Here is a 19,204-nt window from a genome sequence, read left to right as displayed (position 1 = left end):
TTAAAAGTTTATTCTATTTTGATATTTATTTTAAAATTTATTATAAAAGTTTTGGCTCAATGAATGAATCATAAAAGTTCAAATTATTAAGCAAGTTTCTTAAATTAAAAAGATTAGTTATCTTTGATTTCTAATGATAAAAAATAGGTGAAAAAAGGATGAATAAATAAATATAAAATGTTTGAATAGTATTGTATATTTAATTATATAATATTTTGAAAAAGTGTTTTAAACCTAAAATATAATAGATAGATAGATTTTATTATTGATTTTATATTTATAAATATCATTCATATTTTTGTAAGTAAATAAATTATCTATAAAAAATAAAAAAATAAAATTTACTAAAATAAATTAAATCCTCAAAAGCAAGCCCTTTGGTTTCTCCAAAAATGATCAAATAATTTGAAACTTTTAGTGTTATATTACATTTTTTTAATTATATAAATGCTAAACTTTTATATGCCAGTTATTTTTTAATCTTAAATATTATCAATCAATCATATTTCAATCCTTTTTTTATTTATCATGATTAATTAATTAGATGCCATGATTTAAATAAAACCTCAGGGAGAAATCAAGTTTTACTTTTTATTTTAACTTTTGTGGTTGGTATTAATGTTTTTTTTTTTCTCAAATTTTAAATTTATCTTATGATTATTTTTTTCATTTTATATTTTTTAAAATCATAAAATAATTGTTTTTTAAATTATCAATTATTGATTCAGACAATACAAATTTATGTTTAGAATAAATTAATGAATTTAAAAGTCGTTAATGTTGAATTTTGCTTTTCATAACTTTTTTCATATCAAGAATTTATGTAATTTTTTTTTAATCTAGTATTATAAATTTTAAAATGCTTATTTGTTTGATTTTTATTATAAAATGTTCTCTAAATATTCTAGAAAAATGCAAATCGGAGGTTTGGAGGTTTCGCTTTATCTTATCTATGGGCACTTTTGAAATAAATATGTACGCATTAGCAAAAAAATGCAAGATGTGAAAATGGATGCTGAAAATGATCTATGTTTTTGGAGTCAATCATTAATTTTTTTTTTTGATATTTTAAATTTACTTTAGTGGCTCTATAAAAAAATTTAGTTCATTTTTTTCTATGTATTTATTTATTTACTTACTTATTTTGAATGAAATATTTTAATCAAATAAAAAAAAACAAACATTAATTAATTAATTAATTTTCTTTTTTAATATGTATTTATTTTTTATGAATGAAAGATTTTAATTAAATAAAAAAAAAAACAATAATCAATTTATTTTCTTTTTTTTTCAACCGGCCCCGGACCAAATCTAAAAAATTTTAAGTATGCCCCGTGGGGCAGTTGTCGCATTATATATTATATATTTTTATTCAATTAGATTTAATTACTTTTTTGAATTTTCTTATTTCTACTTAGCTTAGCTTAGCTAAATAATTAATTAATTAAAAACGAATGTATGTAATTAAATGCCATTCACTAATATAGTCGTTTACAAACGACGAAATTTTTGAATGGCATTTTGCTATATTTACCTTAAGACATCAAATTTAATGTAATTTGATTAGTTATTTAAAATAAATAATGATTAATTAACCTATAATTTAATAAAAGTAATTTTAATTTAAAAAATAATTAATTAAGTTTGCTTCAAGTTCAAAAAGAAAAAAATAATGTAGTAGAAAATAATATATTTTTCTAATCTAAAAAATGTAATTCAATATTTTTATTTTTACAAGTTTAAATATTTATTTTAATATTAAAGTTTACAGACTCTGAATAATTCTCTTACACAGATCTGTAAATTAGTTTAAGGTAATAATAAAAGCTATGATAATTTTAATAAATCTTTCAGAGAACATTAGTCATGCAAAAGTTTTGAATAATTAATTTTTGTTAACTAACTTTGATTTTTTGTTATTTATTTTTCTTCATTATTTTATTTATATAAATTTTTTTACTTTTTATTTATTTTTGAGCTTTTTCTTTCATTGAATTCTTTATATTTATTTTTATCTTTTATATATCTTTCGAAAATTTATTCATTTTAATTTACTATTATTTCTTAATATTAAAGGGAAAATTAAATTGGTGATTAGGGCATATCACCTTTGAGTTCTGCTTTAGCTCAGTGTAAAAATCTCTAATATTTAATACTCGATCTCTTGTAAAAATAATTTATTTTTTTTATAAGCAATTTTTATTTTTATTATTATTAAAATTTACAATTTCTTAACTAAAATTAATAAATAATATAAAATATTTAGTTTATTTATATAAGACTTGAATATATATGTTGCATATTTAATCTAATTTTTTAGGATTAATGTATTAGTCTATTTATTTGCTTATAGGCTGACTTAATTATTTATTCTTACAATATTTTCTATTAGTTTTTTTTAAAAGCTTACTCACTAATTTATCAAAAAATTAAAAGTTACAATTCAATAAGTGATGAAGGCACACCATTTTTAGGTTCTGGTTTAGCTAAATGCGAAAATCTTTCAATTTTGACTCTCTATCTTTGGTAAAAATAATTTACTTAATTAAGCATTAAATTAATTAATTAGTTTAAAGAAAAAATGTCAAAAATTTATATTTTAATTTATTAAATTGATTTCTTCAGTTTATTCAATTAATATTTGTTTCTTATATAAAATTCTAATTTAAATTTACGTTTACTTACAGTTGATTTATTTTTTATTGATTAAAATATTATATCTAACTATAAAAAGCGAAAATATTATTGGCGAAAAAGGCATAACAGCTTTATTTTTAGGTTTATCTGAATGCATTAATCTCTCAATTTTGAAATTAGACCTCCAGTAAAAATATTCATTTATATTTTTTGAAACTATAGTTTATTATTGTTGATTTTTTTAAAATCAATATAAATGTATGGATAATTATAAATTATCTAATTATTTTAATAGATTCCACCCAATCTTCTACTTTTTCCCATAAAATTTATAGTTTCTGATTAATTATCGCATTCCCAAATAATAACCACTAATAGTAATTCCAAATACTCTAAGCTTTTATTAATTAACACCCATTTATATTAACACCCAATTTTTTTTTTTGGAAAATTTTATGGGATGTTCACCAAAATAAACTTTTTAATTAATAATTTATCAATATAACAAACACTACAATATATTTATTATAGTAAATTTATTATAATTTATTCATTTCTAGCTCTACTTTATTATTTCAAAGATATTTCAGTTATAACATGAGATTTCTTTTGATATTTTAACTTGTCCTTAAAATTTATATTTATTTTTTACTTTTTAATTAATTTTAAAATAATAATTAGGTAAAATAAAATGGGTGATATCGGTGCTTCAGCTTTAGGTTTATGTCTCGCTTAATTAAGAAATATCACAGATTTAGCACTCAACCTTGGGTAAAAAATTTATTTCCTTTTGTTGGCATTTTACCTTAATATTATTTTGATATTAATATATTTCTATTGAATGTTAATAGGTCAAATTAAATTGGTGAAAAGGGTGCTTCAGATTTGGGTTTTGGTTTATCTAAGTGCTCCAAACTCAAAATTTTGAAACTCGAACTTTAGTAATAATACTTATTTGTTTTTTAGCACTTTTTTTTATTCTTAATTAAGTTAAACAATTAACTAAAAAATAAATGAATTAATCTTAATATTTTTAAGTATTAAATTAATTTTTTAGGATGGATTAAATATTTACTTTCTAAAACATATTTTTTTATTTTATTGAACTAAAACTTCATTTTTATTTTAAACTTTTCATTTGATTTATGCATTTTAAGCATATCTATTTATCATAAATTTCTTTTGTTTTAGCTTGCAAATTTTTATTATTTTTGTTATATTAAAAGCTTTAATTAAATTGGTAAAAAGGGTGCAAAAACCTTAGGCTTTAGTCTAGCTTTATGCGTTAATCTAATTTCTTTCACGCTAAATCTTGGGTATAAATACATTTTCTTTTATTAACATCTTTTTGTTGTAAATATTAATTTTTATAAATATTTAATTCATAAATTAATTAAGAAAACTTAAAAACTTTATTTTTACTTTTATTGTTCATTTTAAAAAATATGTTTTCTTAATTCTATTTATAGATTATTTTGCTATTTAAACAAACATTTATAAAATAAATAGGAGTAATTACATTGGAGATGAAGCCCTCTCAGGGATGACATTTTTTTTAAGTTAGCGTACAAATCTTTCATCTTTAACACTTCATCTTTGGTAAAAATAATTTATTGATTCATTTGTTTTTATTAAAATTTGATGTAATTTTATTTTTAATACTGAAAAACAATCAATCAATCAATCTAAAAATTATTTATTAATAAAATTGCTAAATTTTTGATATTATTTGTCTTTACGCTAATAATTTTGCTTGATTGTCTCTTTGCACTAAATTAATCATTAAATTATTATTTAATTTAATATTGAATTTTATTTTGCATTTTAATATTGTTTTACTCCTAATTCTTTGATATTAACTCTGATATTTATGTAATACTAATAGGCGAAATAAAATTGCTGATGATGGTATTTCAGAACTTGCTTGTGCTTTAGCTCTTTGCTGTAATCTGCAAAATTTAATCCTCAACATATAGTAACTAACATTAGTCTATTTCTTAATAAAATTAAATTTACTAATATCGTTAATTTAAATATTCTCAATCAATATAAAAATGAATTAGTAAATTGGATTAATTACTATATATAACTTTACATATTAAAAATGTTTTATTTAATTTTGGCTTTCAATAACTCACTTAAATTTGTAATTTGTGTTATTTTTTATTACTTTAAAACTCTTCTTATTTGATTTTCCTTTTTTTTTTCCTAACTTTTTTCAAAGTAACAATATAATATGTTTTTGCTAAATATTAAAAGATTGAATCAAATTAATGATAAGGGTTTTTCATCTCTAGCTTCTGGTTTATCTCGATGCAAAAATCTTTCAAGTTTTTATTTCTACATTTGGTAAAAATAATTTATTTGCTTTTATTTAATAATTTATAAAGTAAAAAAATTGATTCTTAACAACTATTTTTTGTTAAATTACATACATGTATTTAACTTATTCTAAACTAAAAAATTCATTAATTTTTTTAAACTATTATTTTGCATTTTAACATTTATATTTAATCTAATTTGTTTATATTATTCCCTCATAAATATTTTACAAATAATAAAAGGGGTAATAAAATGAATAAGTAGGGTGCATCAGCATTGGGTTCTGCTTTATCTCAGTGCACCAATCTCTCAACTTTGAAACTTGATTTCTTGTAAAAAAAGTTTATCGACTTTTATAAAATTTATTTGATTTCTTATTTAATTAAGCAAATAACTAAAAAATTAAAAATCAAGCAAAACTCATAAAATATTTATATTATTTTAATATTTAGTGACTTGCTCTTATTTTAAATTCATTATTTATTTTGTTTATTTCCTTATTAATCTTTTATTTTTAACTCATTTTTTTTTCTTAAATTTCTTCTTTTTATTTTGCATGTAAACTTACAAATTTATTTTAAAACTATAAAAGCGAATCAATACTAAATGATAGTATATTAGACTTTGCCTCTGGTTTATCTCACTGTAATAAACTGTTAACTTTGAAAATTGACCTAAGGTGAAAAAAAAATTTGTTTTTCTTTTAAATTTCATATTTTATTTTTTTAAGATTTGGCAAACAAAAATCTAACTAGCCAACTAAAAAATAAACGCAAACCGCTTAAATTATTTATTGATTATATTTTAAATTCATAATTTTATTTTATTATTTTTAGAATTGATTACTTAATTAATTATTTTTTAGTTTATTAATTTTTATATTTTAATTTATTATTTCGGCTATGATTCATTCAATTTAAAATTTTGTTCTCTTTATTTATTTATTTATTTTATAATAAATTTATCTAAATTTTTTTGTTTCAAATAATTAAAAGATGGAATTTTTTAAAAGATGAAGCCTTATAAGATTTGGGTTCTAGTTTGGCTTGTTGCTCTAATCTTTCAAATTTGACCCTCTATCTCTAGTAATAATACTTTATTAACTTTTTTATCAACTTTTAATTATCAAAAACATTAAATTTAAATTAATTGACAAAATTCTACTTCTAATTGAGCAAATATATATATATATATAACGCGTTTTTATTTGATGTAAGTAAAATAATTACTCAAATGCGAAAAGTTGCATAAAATTAGTTTTATATGTAACCAAATGATAAATAAAATTTTATTTACCTCAAATTTAATAAAAATATAAATTTTTTTAATTTTTAAAAATACTTCACCAATTTATTTCTAAAAAGAAAGAATTTTTTATGATTTACACTTTTTTTCAAATCAATAAATAATCCTTCTTTTTATTGATTTATAAATTATCATTTCTACTCATTTAATTATATTTTTTTTTGACTCAACTAAATTAATTAAAAATATTTTTTTATCAATTCAAATTTTTAAAAATACAATTATTGAAAGGGAAATTTTTCTGACTACATCCAACTGCTAATTTATTCTTCGAAATTGCTCATCGACAAAAATTATATAAAATGCTTCCCATATTTGATATTTCAAGAATAATAGAAATAAATATACTGAATATGAGGAAAAATTATAAAATATTTTTATTATCAATTTTATACTTGTTTTTTTTCTGTATATATTATTTTTTATTAATAAATCATTCATTCATTCATTTATTTGATCTTATTACTAAAATTAATATTATTTTTAAACATAAATTTAAATATTTATTATAAATTTCTATTTTGAATGTTCTATTAACTATTTTAAAATCAACTGATTTAAAATTAAAAGGTTGAACTCACAAACTCAATTAGGGGTATAATTACTTTGTTCTAGCTTAGCTAAAAGCAATAATCTAAAAACTCTGACAATTGGAGCCTCGTAAAAAATATTTATTTGCTTTTTATTTATGAAAATATATTTTGGAAAGCAAATTTAAATTAGTAAAAAATCTTTCTAAATTTTTATTCTTTCATATTTTGATTATGACTAATTAATAAAACTTGATTAATTTAACTTTTAATCATGTTTTTATCTTTAAATTTGCCTTGAAATTTTCACTTCATTTTATAGTTTTTATTAAATAATACTAATTTTCATTATTATTTATTTCCAAAATTAAAAAAGGTCTCGATTTTATCAACGGAATTTGTCAATTATAAATAGAAATACTTTTAAAATGAAGAGACTAGTAAATATATTTTGAATCAAATGAGTATAAAGAAAATAAATATGATATTTTTTTAATTTTCTTTAATAAAAAATATTAAACTAAAATAAATAAATAAATATATGAAATTAAAGATGTATTTTCATATTTTATATTTCAAAAAAGAAGTTTATAAAAATAATTTTCAAATTTATCTATTCGAATGTGAATAAGAGTTTAAAAATTTACATATTATTCATTTAAAAATAATTAAAAGTTATATGCTATGAACAAAAGACTTAACTTCAAACTAAATATGTTATTAATGTTAGTTAAAATTTTATTAATTTTATTTTTGTTTAATAGCTTTATTATTCAATTTAAAAACGGGATTTTTGTTAAAACTTTAAATTAGTAAAATTAATAACATCAAAATGATTACTAAATTAAAAAATTAATAAAAAAGATATTCATTATTAAAAAATATTTAATATTTTTACAACACAAAATTATGTTTACTTATTTATTTAATGATATTTTAATTGCAATAAATTAACATAAATATATAAATTAGAAAATTACCATTAATTTTTATATAAAAACTTTACTAATTTTTTTCTTTTGATCTGTATTAAAAATTCAGATATGAATAGTATTAGGACACTGAAAAAAAGATACTGAAAATTATGACAAAAATAGCTGATCTCATGAGTCTTTTCATGAGAGAATCATTAGAGTTAAACGCCTTTTTTATTTATTTTAGATAGGCTATACTAATGAATATTTAATTAAAATAAATGTATACAGATAAATGGGGGGGGGGGTCACAGCAGGGACCCATTCATTTTGAATGAAAAATTTCCATTCAAAAAAAAATAATTTAAGAATAAAAGGAATAAATACCTAAATAGGCACAGTAAATATTTGATAAAATTAATTAATAGTAAAAAAAAGCAGTAAAAAATTATAAAATTTAGTTTATATTTTGTAAAAAGTTATAAATTAATTGTAAATTATATCATAATTAATTTTAAAGCATAATTAATTTGACAAGGATGCTTAGTTTATTCTATAGAACACCAACAAGAAAATTTTAGAAAAAGATAAGAAATCACAGTAAAAAAAAGTGGAAGTATTTTCTAATCTGCCGAAATTTCTCTATAAAAATAAAAAATATTAGAATAATTTTCAAATTCTAAGCTTTGGAATGGTGTTAGCTACTAAAAAAGTAAAGCTTGATAACAAATAAATAGTGTTAAACATACAAAAATAGAAGATGAATAACAAATCTAAAATGAAATTATTATTATGTAGAAATTAAAAGAGCCACTAGTGGTATAGCTTTATAATAGCTATATAATAGAAAATAATATAGGACCCGATAGAAACTCAGTATTTCAATTAAAAAAATGTTAATGTAATTTGTTAAATCCTTAACATTTATTTAATTTAGCTTTCAATTAACTATTAAAAAAGATATTTTTTGTAAAATAAAAATCAAATTTTAAGTAAATAAATAAACAAATAAGTAAATACATTTTCAGTTAAATAGAATTTAATTGGTTTTTAAATTTTTAATTTATAAATTGTAAAAATAATTATTTTTAATTAGAATAGTTATCTTACTTTCATTATAAATTACTCAATTAATAAATTTGAAACATTTTTGATATAAAAACGATTTTTAAAAAATATATTTCATTACATCTAACATATATCTTTTAAAAGGTTCATAGATGAATATCTTGATAGATAAAAAAAAGATGAATAATAAACCGAAGATGATATATTTTAAATAGCAATCTAAATTATAGATTCTGTCAATTACATTCATTAATTTAATATCATTCATAGAGATATTAAACCATAAAAATTTTTGGTTTATTTAGATGGAAAATAAATAAGCAGAAGTCAAGTTATGTAAATTATTTTTATTCATAAAGTATTTTTCATTATCTTTGATAATAGGGTGATTTCGGCTTATCTACTTAGATTCCAGTTAATAAAGACTCAATACAAACTATAGAAGTAGATTTTTAATTCTATATAAAAATGTATATTAAATATTAAAAATAACTTAATAGCACATAGGAAATTTAGGATATTCAGCACCTGAAATATTAAATAAAAATGATAATGAACTATATATTATACAAAGAAAGTACTTTTTTTTTTAAAAAATTTTAATTTTAAATTAATTTTTATTTTATTTTGATTCATATTCAGTAGGATTATTGCTGGCTTTATTAGGTAATTATTAAGATCTGAAAGAAAATACAATTTCAATTTTCGCATTAATGACACAAAAGCAGTTAGATAAGCCTTTCGAAAAATCTAATATTTAAATAAACAAAAATTAATAAATTTATTAACCTTCTTGTTGTTTCTGATAGCGCTTAAAGGCATTTCTGCATGATATTGTTGAATAAAGTGATAAAAATTCTTTTTTAATTAAAAAAAATGAAGTAAATTGTACAAAAAACTCTTTTGATACAAAATGATAAAAAAAATAGAATAAAATAAGACTATATTTGTATAAAGCTTAAAATTACAATATTTTTAAGATAGATTTAAGGTAATTTTTTCTTTTAGATTTATAATTTTAATATTTCATTAATGGCCAATTTTACACTTTTAACTAGGGATTTAAGTGAAATTTGGTTTATCCCTAATTAAAATAAATAATAATACTAACACCATATATTTTTAAGATTAAATTATATATATATTTACTATTAAATGATCATTCCATATAAATTAACAAATGGCGCTACAAATAATTTAGTATAAAAGAAACATATTTAATGCAGTTAAATAGACACTTTAAAAGTACTTATATTAAAATAAAAAAAAATAATTAAATTATTTTATAAAATAAATAATAGATTTCATCAAAAATCAGTTTTAGTTTTTAAAATAAAATTAATTTATTGATACTAATAAAGTAATTAGGACTGATTATTTTATATTAAAAATTATTTAGCTTGCAATTTTTTTTGTCTAGGGAAAAATAGAAAATATTTTAATTTGCATTAGATTGTGATTTTATTATATTAATCAAATAGATAATATTACTATTATCAATTAGCTTTAAATAAAAAAGATGTTAGTATATTTGTAGATCAGTAAGTAGGCACTTTGATTAATTGAAAAGATATTTTGATAAGAATATTCTTTTCAGATAATCAAAATATCTTTAAAGATCTTTAGTGTTTTTGCTTTCGCTCTATATTTAATTGCTATCACAAAAATGTACAGTAAAATCTGTTAGATTTGGAGCTAGTTAAAATTACACAAAAGTTCTGGTACCAAATTTAACTTTTTCATTAAAAAATCTGTAAATAAGTTGGAAATATTTGCGTTTTCGAAAAAATATTCCTTTCTATAGGTTACTGCGTTAACAGGCTTCACTGTAAACACATATATTTAGATTAGTGGATAGAATCTTTGATTAGATTAAATTAACAAATAAAAAGTAAATTATGATAAAAACCATACAATCCTTTCATTTAACAAAAATATTAATTAAGAGGACTTTTAGTCTGTTTTTCCTTTCACGCTATTTTATGTAATAAAAAGAAAAGTTATTAGTATATTTAGATGATATTACAGACAGAATAGGTGGTTTGTATAATCCAATAAATTTGATTAATTGAAAAGATTTTTTGATAACAATATTCTTTTCAGATAATCAAAATATCTTTAAAGATCTTTAGTGTTTTTGCTTTTGCTCTATATTTAATTGCTATCACAAAAATGTACAGTAAAATCTGTCAGATTGGAGCTAGTTAAAATTACACTTAAGTTCTGGTCCCAAATTTAACTTTTTCATTAAAAAATCTGTAAATAAGTTGGAAATATTTGCGTTTTGGAAAAAATATTCCTTTCTATAGGTTACTGCATTAACAGGCTTCACTGTAAACACATATATTTAGATTAGTGGATAGAATCTTTGATTAGATTAAATTAACAAATAAAAAGTATATTATGATAAAAACCATACAATCCTTTCATTTAATAAAAATATTAATTAAGAGGACTTTTAGTCTGTTTTTCCTTTCACGCTATTTTATGTAATAAAAAGAAAAGTTATTAGTATATTTAGATGATATTACAGACAGAATAGGTGGTTTGTATAATCCAATAAATTTGATTAATTGAAAAGATATTTTGATAAGAATATTCTTTTCAGATAATCAAAATATCTTTAAAGATCTTTAGTGTTTTTGCTTTCGCTCTATATTTAATTGCTATCACAAAAATGTACAGTAAAATCTGTCAGATTTGGAGCTAGTTAAAATTACACAAAAGTTCTGGTACCAAATTTAACTTTTTCATTAAAAATCTGTAAATAAGTTGGAAATATTTGCGTTTTGGAAAAAATATTCCTTTCTATAGGTTACTGCATTAACAGGCTTCACTGTAAACACATATATTTAGATTAGTGGATAGAATCTTTTGATTAGATTAAATTAACAAATAAAAAGTATATTATGATAAAAACCATACAATCCTTTCATTTAATAAAAATATTAATTAAGAGGACTTTTAGTCTGTTTTTCCTTTCACGCTATTTTATGTAATAAAAAGAAAAGTTATTAGTATATTTAGATGATATTACAGACAGAATAGGTGGTTTGTATAATCCAATAAATTTGATTAATTGAAAAGATATTTTGATAAGAATATTCTTTTCAGATAATCAAAATATCTTTAAAAATCTTTAGTGTTTTTGCTTTCGCTCCATATTTAATTGCTATCACAAAAATGTACAGTAAAATCTGTCAGATTTGGAGCTAGTTAAAATTACACAAAAGTTCTGGTACCAAATTTAACTTTTTCATTAAAAAATCTGTAAATAAGTTGGAAATATTTGCGTTTTGGAAAAAATATTCCTTTCTATAGGTTACTGCATTAACAGGCTTCACTGTAAACACATATATTTAGATTAGTGGATAGAATCTTTGATTAGATTAAATTAACAAATAAAAAGTATATTATGATAAAAACCATACAATCCTTTCATTTAATAAAAATATTAATTAAGAGGACTTTTAGTCTGTTTTTCCTTTCACGCTATTTTATGTAATAAAAAGAAAAGTTATTAGTATATTTAGATGATATTACAGACAGAATAGGTGGTTTGTATAATCCAATAAATAATGAGCAATTACTAAACAATATTTTTATATAACAAAAAATAAAATAAGTCGCTTATTTCTATTACATATACTAAATTTTCAAGCCTGTTATATATGTATATATTATAATTCACAAAAGCATTAAAAAAATTTATATATTGATTAGAATTTAAAAGATTTTATTCATAGTTATTTTCCTTCAAAAGTCTCTAAGTAATACAAATATGTATGCATTTTTTAGTGATATTACCATTATTATTCAGTGATAATTTTTATATAATACAAATCTGTGTTAGTTTTTTTCTCATAAGAAAATGGTAATTTTAGATAATTTATAAAATATATTATAAATTTAAAAAGATACTGTTTATATTGATTGCTATCTTATCTGTTAATAACAATAATCTAAAAATAGAAAGTAGTTAGTATATTTGAAAATTAATTAAGATTTCTTCTTGATTTTAACCAATCTCTCTTGATAGGAGTTTTACTCTAATTTCTTTTATTATTAAGCTGATTCTCCTCTTTATATAGAAGAAAAAAAGTGATTTTGGTATATATAAATTTTACATCTCTACAAAAACCTCTGTTTTTAGTAAAAAAGCAAACCCCCTCAGCCTACTTTAAGTAAGTCAGTACCCCAGTTAACAACCTCAGTCGCATAGCGAAAGTGAATAACCAAATGTCTAAGAAAGTTCAAAACGAGTTAGTCGAAATTATCTCAAGCAAAGTATCCAAAGATTGCTAAATTCAAAAAGTATCAATAAAGGAATTGATCAAGTTAATGTTCAGCTAGAAAAAACACTTCAAAAATTTTGAGTACTTAAGTAGTGGCGCTTATGCTCTTGTCTTAAAAGCTTAGAATTCTTAACAAAATCGCCAAGTAGCTCTCAAATTCTTAGAAAGTACCAACAAAGAGGACAAGGATGGTATCGAATCTATGAAAAAAGAGTATGAAATGCTTCAAAAGTTTAGCCAATCAGAATGTTTAGTAAATGTCTATGATTGTTTCTATTTAATGGAAGAAAAAGATGATGGAAACGACATTATCGTTTAAACTGAAAACAAGTCCTACTTTGTAATGGAAATGGAGCTTTGCGAGAGTAAAAAAAACCATAAATTTTTCATCCATTTTTTTTTTTTTTTCATTTTTTAAGAAACGTGTAAAAATACATAAAATAAGATATATTTATACTTTTTATTGACCTGACCTAGCTTACGCATCACCATTTTTAAAATAGGTAATTTTAATTTTTTTTCTAAGTCTTTTTTTGATTTTGATAGCTAATTAAAAAAAATTAGATTTGCGCTAAGCAGATTTAATTAATTTAGAAAATATAATAGAAATTATTTAATTTAATATAAAAACGTTAATTTTAATTAATTTTTTAGGATTCCCCACCATTAAGACTTTTTCATTTATTTTTAATCAAATTTTGTAAGATTTCTTAATTAAACTTTCTAGAAGATTAATTCATCAAAATTTTATAATCTATTTACCCAATATAACAATTTAATTTTTTAATAAGCAATTTTCATAAATATTATTAATTTATTTATTTATAATATATAAGAAAATAAATTAAAAATGTTATTTGATTTAAAAATTGAATTAATTATTACCTAAAAAATTAATTAGTTTTAACTATCCTCCAAAATTTTTTTTAACTTAAATTCAAAAATAAATATTTAAAAGATATAAAGATATTAATAACTGAAAAAATATAAATTATTTCAATAAAAATTATAATGAGTAAACTATGTAAATTTCTCATGAGAGACTAAAATTAAACAACTTTAATAGTATAAGTAATCCACTTGTGTTGAAATAAATAATTTCTAAAAATATTAAATATTTAGTTAAATAAATAAGATAAATTCTAAAATAAATTACTATAAAATAATCCTTTATTTTTTATAATATAGGTTTAAAAAACAATATTATTAAATAAATTATTTAACTCAAAGCTTTTATTAATAAATAAATGAATAAATCCCATTTCAAAAATTTTATTTTCCTCTCTAAGTTTTTAAAAAATAAAAAATTTTTGCAAATAATTTAAAAATTTAAAAACAAACATTTTTTAAATAAAAATTTAAACATAAAACTAATTTAATTTTATAATTAACTAGATAATCTCAAATAACTCTTTGATTTCCTCAGAAAATTTTAAGTTCCACATCAGAAAAAAATAAAGGAAATAATAGCCATTCAAATGATAGAAGGGTTGAATAACCTTCATGTCAAAAATATTATGCACAGGGATATTAAACCTTAAAATTTCTTTGTTTGCGCCTCTAAGGAATATGGTTTCTCAGTCAAACTTTGTATATAATTATTTTTATATTATTTAATATTTAATAAATATTTTTTAAATTCAGGTGATATTGGCTTTGCATCAGCTGTGTCTAAATCAAAAAGCTTCATGTCAAAGGTTAAAAAATTAATTATTATTTTAATTGGTTTCAATATTTTTTATAATTTTCAGAAAGGAACTGATGCATATTTTGCTCCAGAAGTGGAAGCAGGACAATCTAGAATTCAGGTTTTTAATAATAGTGTTATATAATTTTTTAAAGTTTATTTACATTAAATAGTCAGATCTCTTTTCACTAGGACTCGTTTTATTAGAGCTTGACAATCTCAAAACTCTAAATGAGAATTGGATAGATACTAAAACAAAAAATTATCTATTCAATGGAGAAGAAATACCTAATGAAAAATATTAGATAGATAAGAATTCTAATATTTACAAAATAGCTAAAATATGCTTAAAACCTTGGTATTTAGACAGGACTACAACAGGAGAATTACTATCTTAGCTAATCTAAATGCATGGTTAACCATTGAAATTTGTATTGACTTCTATGATACTAGAGGTAATAAATATATTATTTCAAAATTAATTTATTCAAAATTTAATCTTATTTAATAAGCTAATTTTAAATGTTGCCTAAAAGAAATTAAATTTTATTGAAACTCTTAAAAATATCATTAAAAACAATTTAAAACAAAATATTTTATATTTTCTTAACAAATTGGATAAAATAAAAATAATGTTATGAGTTTAATAAAATAAGAATGGCTTATCTGCAACAAAATTTTTTATTTTAAAATAAAAAACACATCATTTTTAAACTATCAAATAAAATTTATAAAAATGAAAAAATAAACTTATTATTTCTTTTATTATTGACCTAAATATATTGTTATTTTCCTCAATAGTTAGTAAAAAAAGAAGTTTTATTTCATAATAAATTTTTTTATTACATTAATCTCTCAAAATAAAAAAAATTGATTTTACTTTTGGAATATTTGAATTCAATAAATAATTTTATTTGTAATATAATAAAAGGAATAAATACCTAGATAGGCACAGTAAATATTTGAAAAAATTAATCAACTACAAAAACAAACGGTAATTATTTTTAGCTTAAATTTTTATAAAAAGTTATAAATTAAATGTAAATTAAAAAATAATTAATTTAAAGCAAAATTAATTCGACGAGTATGCTAAGTTTATTCTAGAGAACACCAATGACAAAATTAAACAAAAAGATTTTCAAGCACAATTTACAAAAGTGGAAGTATTATCTAATCTGCTGAAAAGTCTCTATGAAAATAAAAAATATACGAATAATTTTCAAATTCTAAGCTTTGGAAGCTTTGGAATGGTATTAGCTACTAAAAAAGCTAAACTTGATAAAAAAGAAATAGTGTTAAAAATACAAAAAATAGAAGATGAATAACATATCTAAAATGAAATTAGTATTATGTAGAAATTAAAAGAGCCACTAGTGGTATAGCTTTATGATAGCTATATAATAGAGAATAAAATAGGACCTGATAGATACTCAGTCTTTGAATTAGAAAAATGCTCATGTAATTTATTAAATTCTTAATATTTATTTTAATTTAGGTTTCAATTAACTACTTATGAAGATATTTTTATCATATAAAACCCAATTTTTAATAAATAAACAAATGAATAAATATATTTTTTTATAAAAAAGAATTTAATTTGTTTTTTAAATTTAAAAAAAATAAAAATTTAATTTATAAATTGTAAAAAGAATTATTTTTAACGAAAATAATTATTATACTTTCATTATTTTGAAAGATTTTTAATATAAAAATGATATTTAAAAAATATATTTGATTACATTTTACTTTTTATTTTGTAAAAGGTTCGTTAGATGAATATCTTGATAGATAAAACAAAGATGGATAATTTAACGACGATGATAAATATTAAATAGCGATCTAAATTATAGATTCTGTTAATTATATTCACTCATTTAATATCATTCATAGAGATATTAAACCAGAAAATTTTTTGGTTTATTTAGATGGAAAATAACCAGAAATAAAATTATGTAAACTATTTTTATGCATAAATTATTTTTCATTATCTTTTAATTTTAAGGTAATTTCGGCTTATCTGCTTAGATTCCAGATAATAAAGATTCAATTCAAGCTATAGAAGTAGATTTTTAATTTTATATATTTAAATATTAAAAATAACTTTATATATAGAGCATAGGTAATTTAGGATATTCAGCACCTGAAATACTAAATAAATAGGATAATGAACTTAAGATTTATTCAAAGAAAGTAATTTTTTTATAAAAATGTTAATTTTAAATTAATTTCTTATTTTAGTCTGATTCATATTCAGTAGGATTATTACTAGCTTTTTTAGATAATTATTAAGATCTGAAGAAAAATGCACCTTTTACTTTCTTATTAATGACAAAAAAGCAGTTCGATAAGCCTTTCGAAAAATCTAAGATTAAAATTAACAAAAATTCAGAAATTTATAAATTTATTAACCTTCTTGTTGTTTCTGATAGTGGTTAAAGAGCATCTCTGTATGATATTGTTGAATAAAGCGATACAAAATTCTTAACTAATTCAAAAGAAATGAAAGAAATTAGATCTATAAAGGATTTGAGCAAAGCTTAAAATTACAATATTGTCACAATAGATTTAAAGTAATATTTTCATTTTAATTTAGATTTTTAATATTTTATTAATGATCAATTTTACACTTTTTAAATCTATTTTGTTGATAATATTTTCTCGTTAAAAATTAGTTTATTAAAGTAAGTAAATTATATTTATATTTACTAACTTAATTTTTTAAATAATTGTAAAATTCTATTATCAAATGAGAAAAAATGTATTTTTGAAAATTTTTTAGCTCTTTTTATTTGTTAAATTAAAAAAAAAATCCTCTTTTTAATTAGATATTTTCGAGTAATTATGATTTTAATAATAAAATTGATGAATTGATTAACTAAATATAATTGCTAAATTTTAAAATATAAAACAGTAAAATAGTTTATTACACAATATTTTTCTTATTTTAAAATATCATATTAGCTTCAAATAAATTTAAATAAAAAAAGCAATAAGGCTACATATTCTTCAAATTTAAATACCTGGATTAGCAATATATAAAAAATGATTATTTTTTTTTAAATTAATAAAAAATTAAAGTTAAAAATAAAAATTAATGATAAATGAATTTAAAAATATAATTCATTCTGATAATTGAGTATAATTCATAAAATTTAAGATTCATTTTTTTTTTTAACCAGTGAATTGTTCATGAAAATTAAATATCTATAAAATTACTTATTTTCTATTAAGATTTATTTTTTAATTCATTATAGTTTATTTATATTTATATAATAGAATTAAGTATTTTTTAATTTTTACATTAATGATACTTAAATAGTAAATGAATTAAGAATTATTAATTTAATGGTTTTAATAATTTTTAATCCTTAAAAAACAAATTAAAATACTAACAAAAGCAACAATATTTTTTTTTATATACTCCTCAAAAGAAAATAATCAATTTGTTAACTTATTTACTTACTTACATACTGAGTTACTTACTCCTTCAAAAACAAACGAACATACTAACAAAAGCAACAATCTTTTTTTACAATCCTTTCTCCTCCAAATTTATTTTCTTAATTCATTATTTATTCTTATATTTAAAGCGATAATAGTATTGGTGCATAGGGTGCAAAAGATTTAGGCACAGGAATAGCGTAGTGCAAGAATATCACAAGTTTGACACTTTATTTAAGTAAAAACTTAATTTATCGATTGATAAAGCAAGAAATTTTGAAAAAATTGATTATTTTGTTGATTTACGCTTTTCACTTAGTGATTAGCTAATTAAGTCACTTCGTTAGTAAGCAAGTTAGAGTTAGTTAGTTAGTTATTTATTTTTTTATTAGATTGCTTTTTTAATAACTTACTTACTTACTCCTCAACTAAAAAATAATCAATTTGTTAACTTAATTACTTAATTACTTACTTACTTACATACTGAGTTACTTACTCCTTCAAAAACAAACGAACATACTAACAAAAGCAACAATCTTTTTTTACAATCCTTTCTCCTCCAAATTTATTTTCTTAATTCATTATTTATTCTTATATTTAAAGCAATAATAGTATTGGTGCATAGGGTGCAAAAGATTTAGGCACAGGAATAGCGTAGTGCAAGAATATCACAAGTTTGACACTTAATTTAGAGTAAAAACTTAATTTATCGATTGATAAAGCAAGAAATTTTGAAAAAATTGATTATTTTGTTGATTTACGCTTTTCACTTAGTGATTAGCTAATTAAGTCACTTCGTTAGTAAGCAAGTTAGAGTTAGTTAGTTAGTTATTTATTTTTTTATTAGATTGCTTTTTTAATAACTTACTTACTTACTCCTCAACTAAAAAATAATCAATTTGTTAACTTAATTACTTAATTACTTACTTACTTACATACTGAGTTACTTACTCCTTCAAAAACAAACAAACATACTAACAAAAGCAACAATCTTTTTTTACAATC

The 19,204-nt window shown here is 19.7% G+C and overlaps 3 protein-coding genes across 3 annotated transcripts; all 3 read left to right on the top strand. All coding sequences in view use genetic code 6, as the record gives it.

Annotated features, from left to right (window-relative positions):
* Window positions 1-1,672: 1,672 nt before the first annotated feature.
* On the top strand, window positions 1,673-7,249 carry TTHERM_01445950 (kinase domain protein; the record flags this gene model as incomplete). The annotated part of the gene is made up of 16 exons (XM_001029539.4): window positions 1,673-1,711; window positions 1,765-1,814; window positions 2,077-2,166; window positions 2,437-2,526; window positions 2,735-2,824; window positions 3,319-3,408; window positions 3,489-3,578; window positions 3,864-3,953; window positions 4,147-4,236; window positions 4,523-4,612; window positions 4,897-4,986; window positions 5,202-5,291; window positions 5,552-5,638; window positions 5,955-6,044; window positions 6,835-6,924; window positions 7,171-7,249. 16 exons carry the CDS (start codon window positions 1,673-1,675, stop codon window positions 7,247-7,249), a joined length of 1,335 nt encoding a protein of 444 aa, XP_001029539.4.
* Window positions 7,250-7,878: 629 nt separating this feature from the next.
* Window positions 7,879-8,431, top strand: TTHERM_01445930 (hypothetical protein; the record flags this gene model as incomplete). Its single annotated transcript, XM_001029537.1, has 3 exons — window positions 7,879-7,991; window positions 8,104-8,135; window positions 8,268-8,431. 3 exons carry the CDS (start codon window positions 7,879-7,881, stop codon window positions 8,429-8,431), a joined length of 309 nt encoding a protein of 102 aa, XP_001029537.1.
* A 4,584-nt stretch (window positions 8,432-13,015) lies between these two features.
* Window positions 13,016-18,437, top strand: TTHERM_01445920 (kinase domain protein; the record flags this gene model as incomplete). The annotated part of the gene is made up of 12 exons (XM_001029536.2): window positions 13,016-13,436; window positions 14,467-14,661; window positions 14,716-14,768; window positions 14,823-14,879; window positions 14,932-15,213; window positions 15,690-15,752; window positions 15,826-16,216; window positions 16,522-16,710; window positions 16,761-16,819; window positions 16,871-16,948; window positions 16,997-17,328; window positions 18,349-18,437. Coding segments are annotated over 12 exons (2,209 nt in total), but the record flags the coding sequence as incomplete, so codon positions are not given.
* Between the last annotated feature and the right edge of the window lie 767 nt (window positions 18,438-19,204).

The sequence above is a fragment of the Tetrahymena thermophila genome, assembly GCF_000189635.1.
Source record: "Tetrahymena thermophila SB210 genomic scaffold scf_8254785, whole genome shotgun sequence".
In the NCBI taxonomy this organism is placed as follows: Eukaryota; Ciliophora; class Oligohymenophorea; order Hymenostomatida; family Tetrahymenidae; genus Tetrahymena; species Tetrahymena thermophila.
This window is presented reverse-complemented; position numbering and strand designations above follow the sequence as displayed.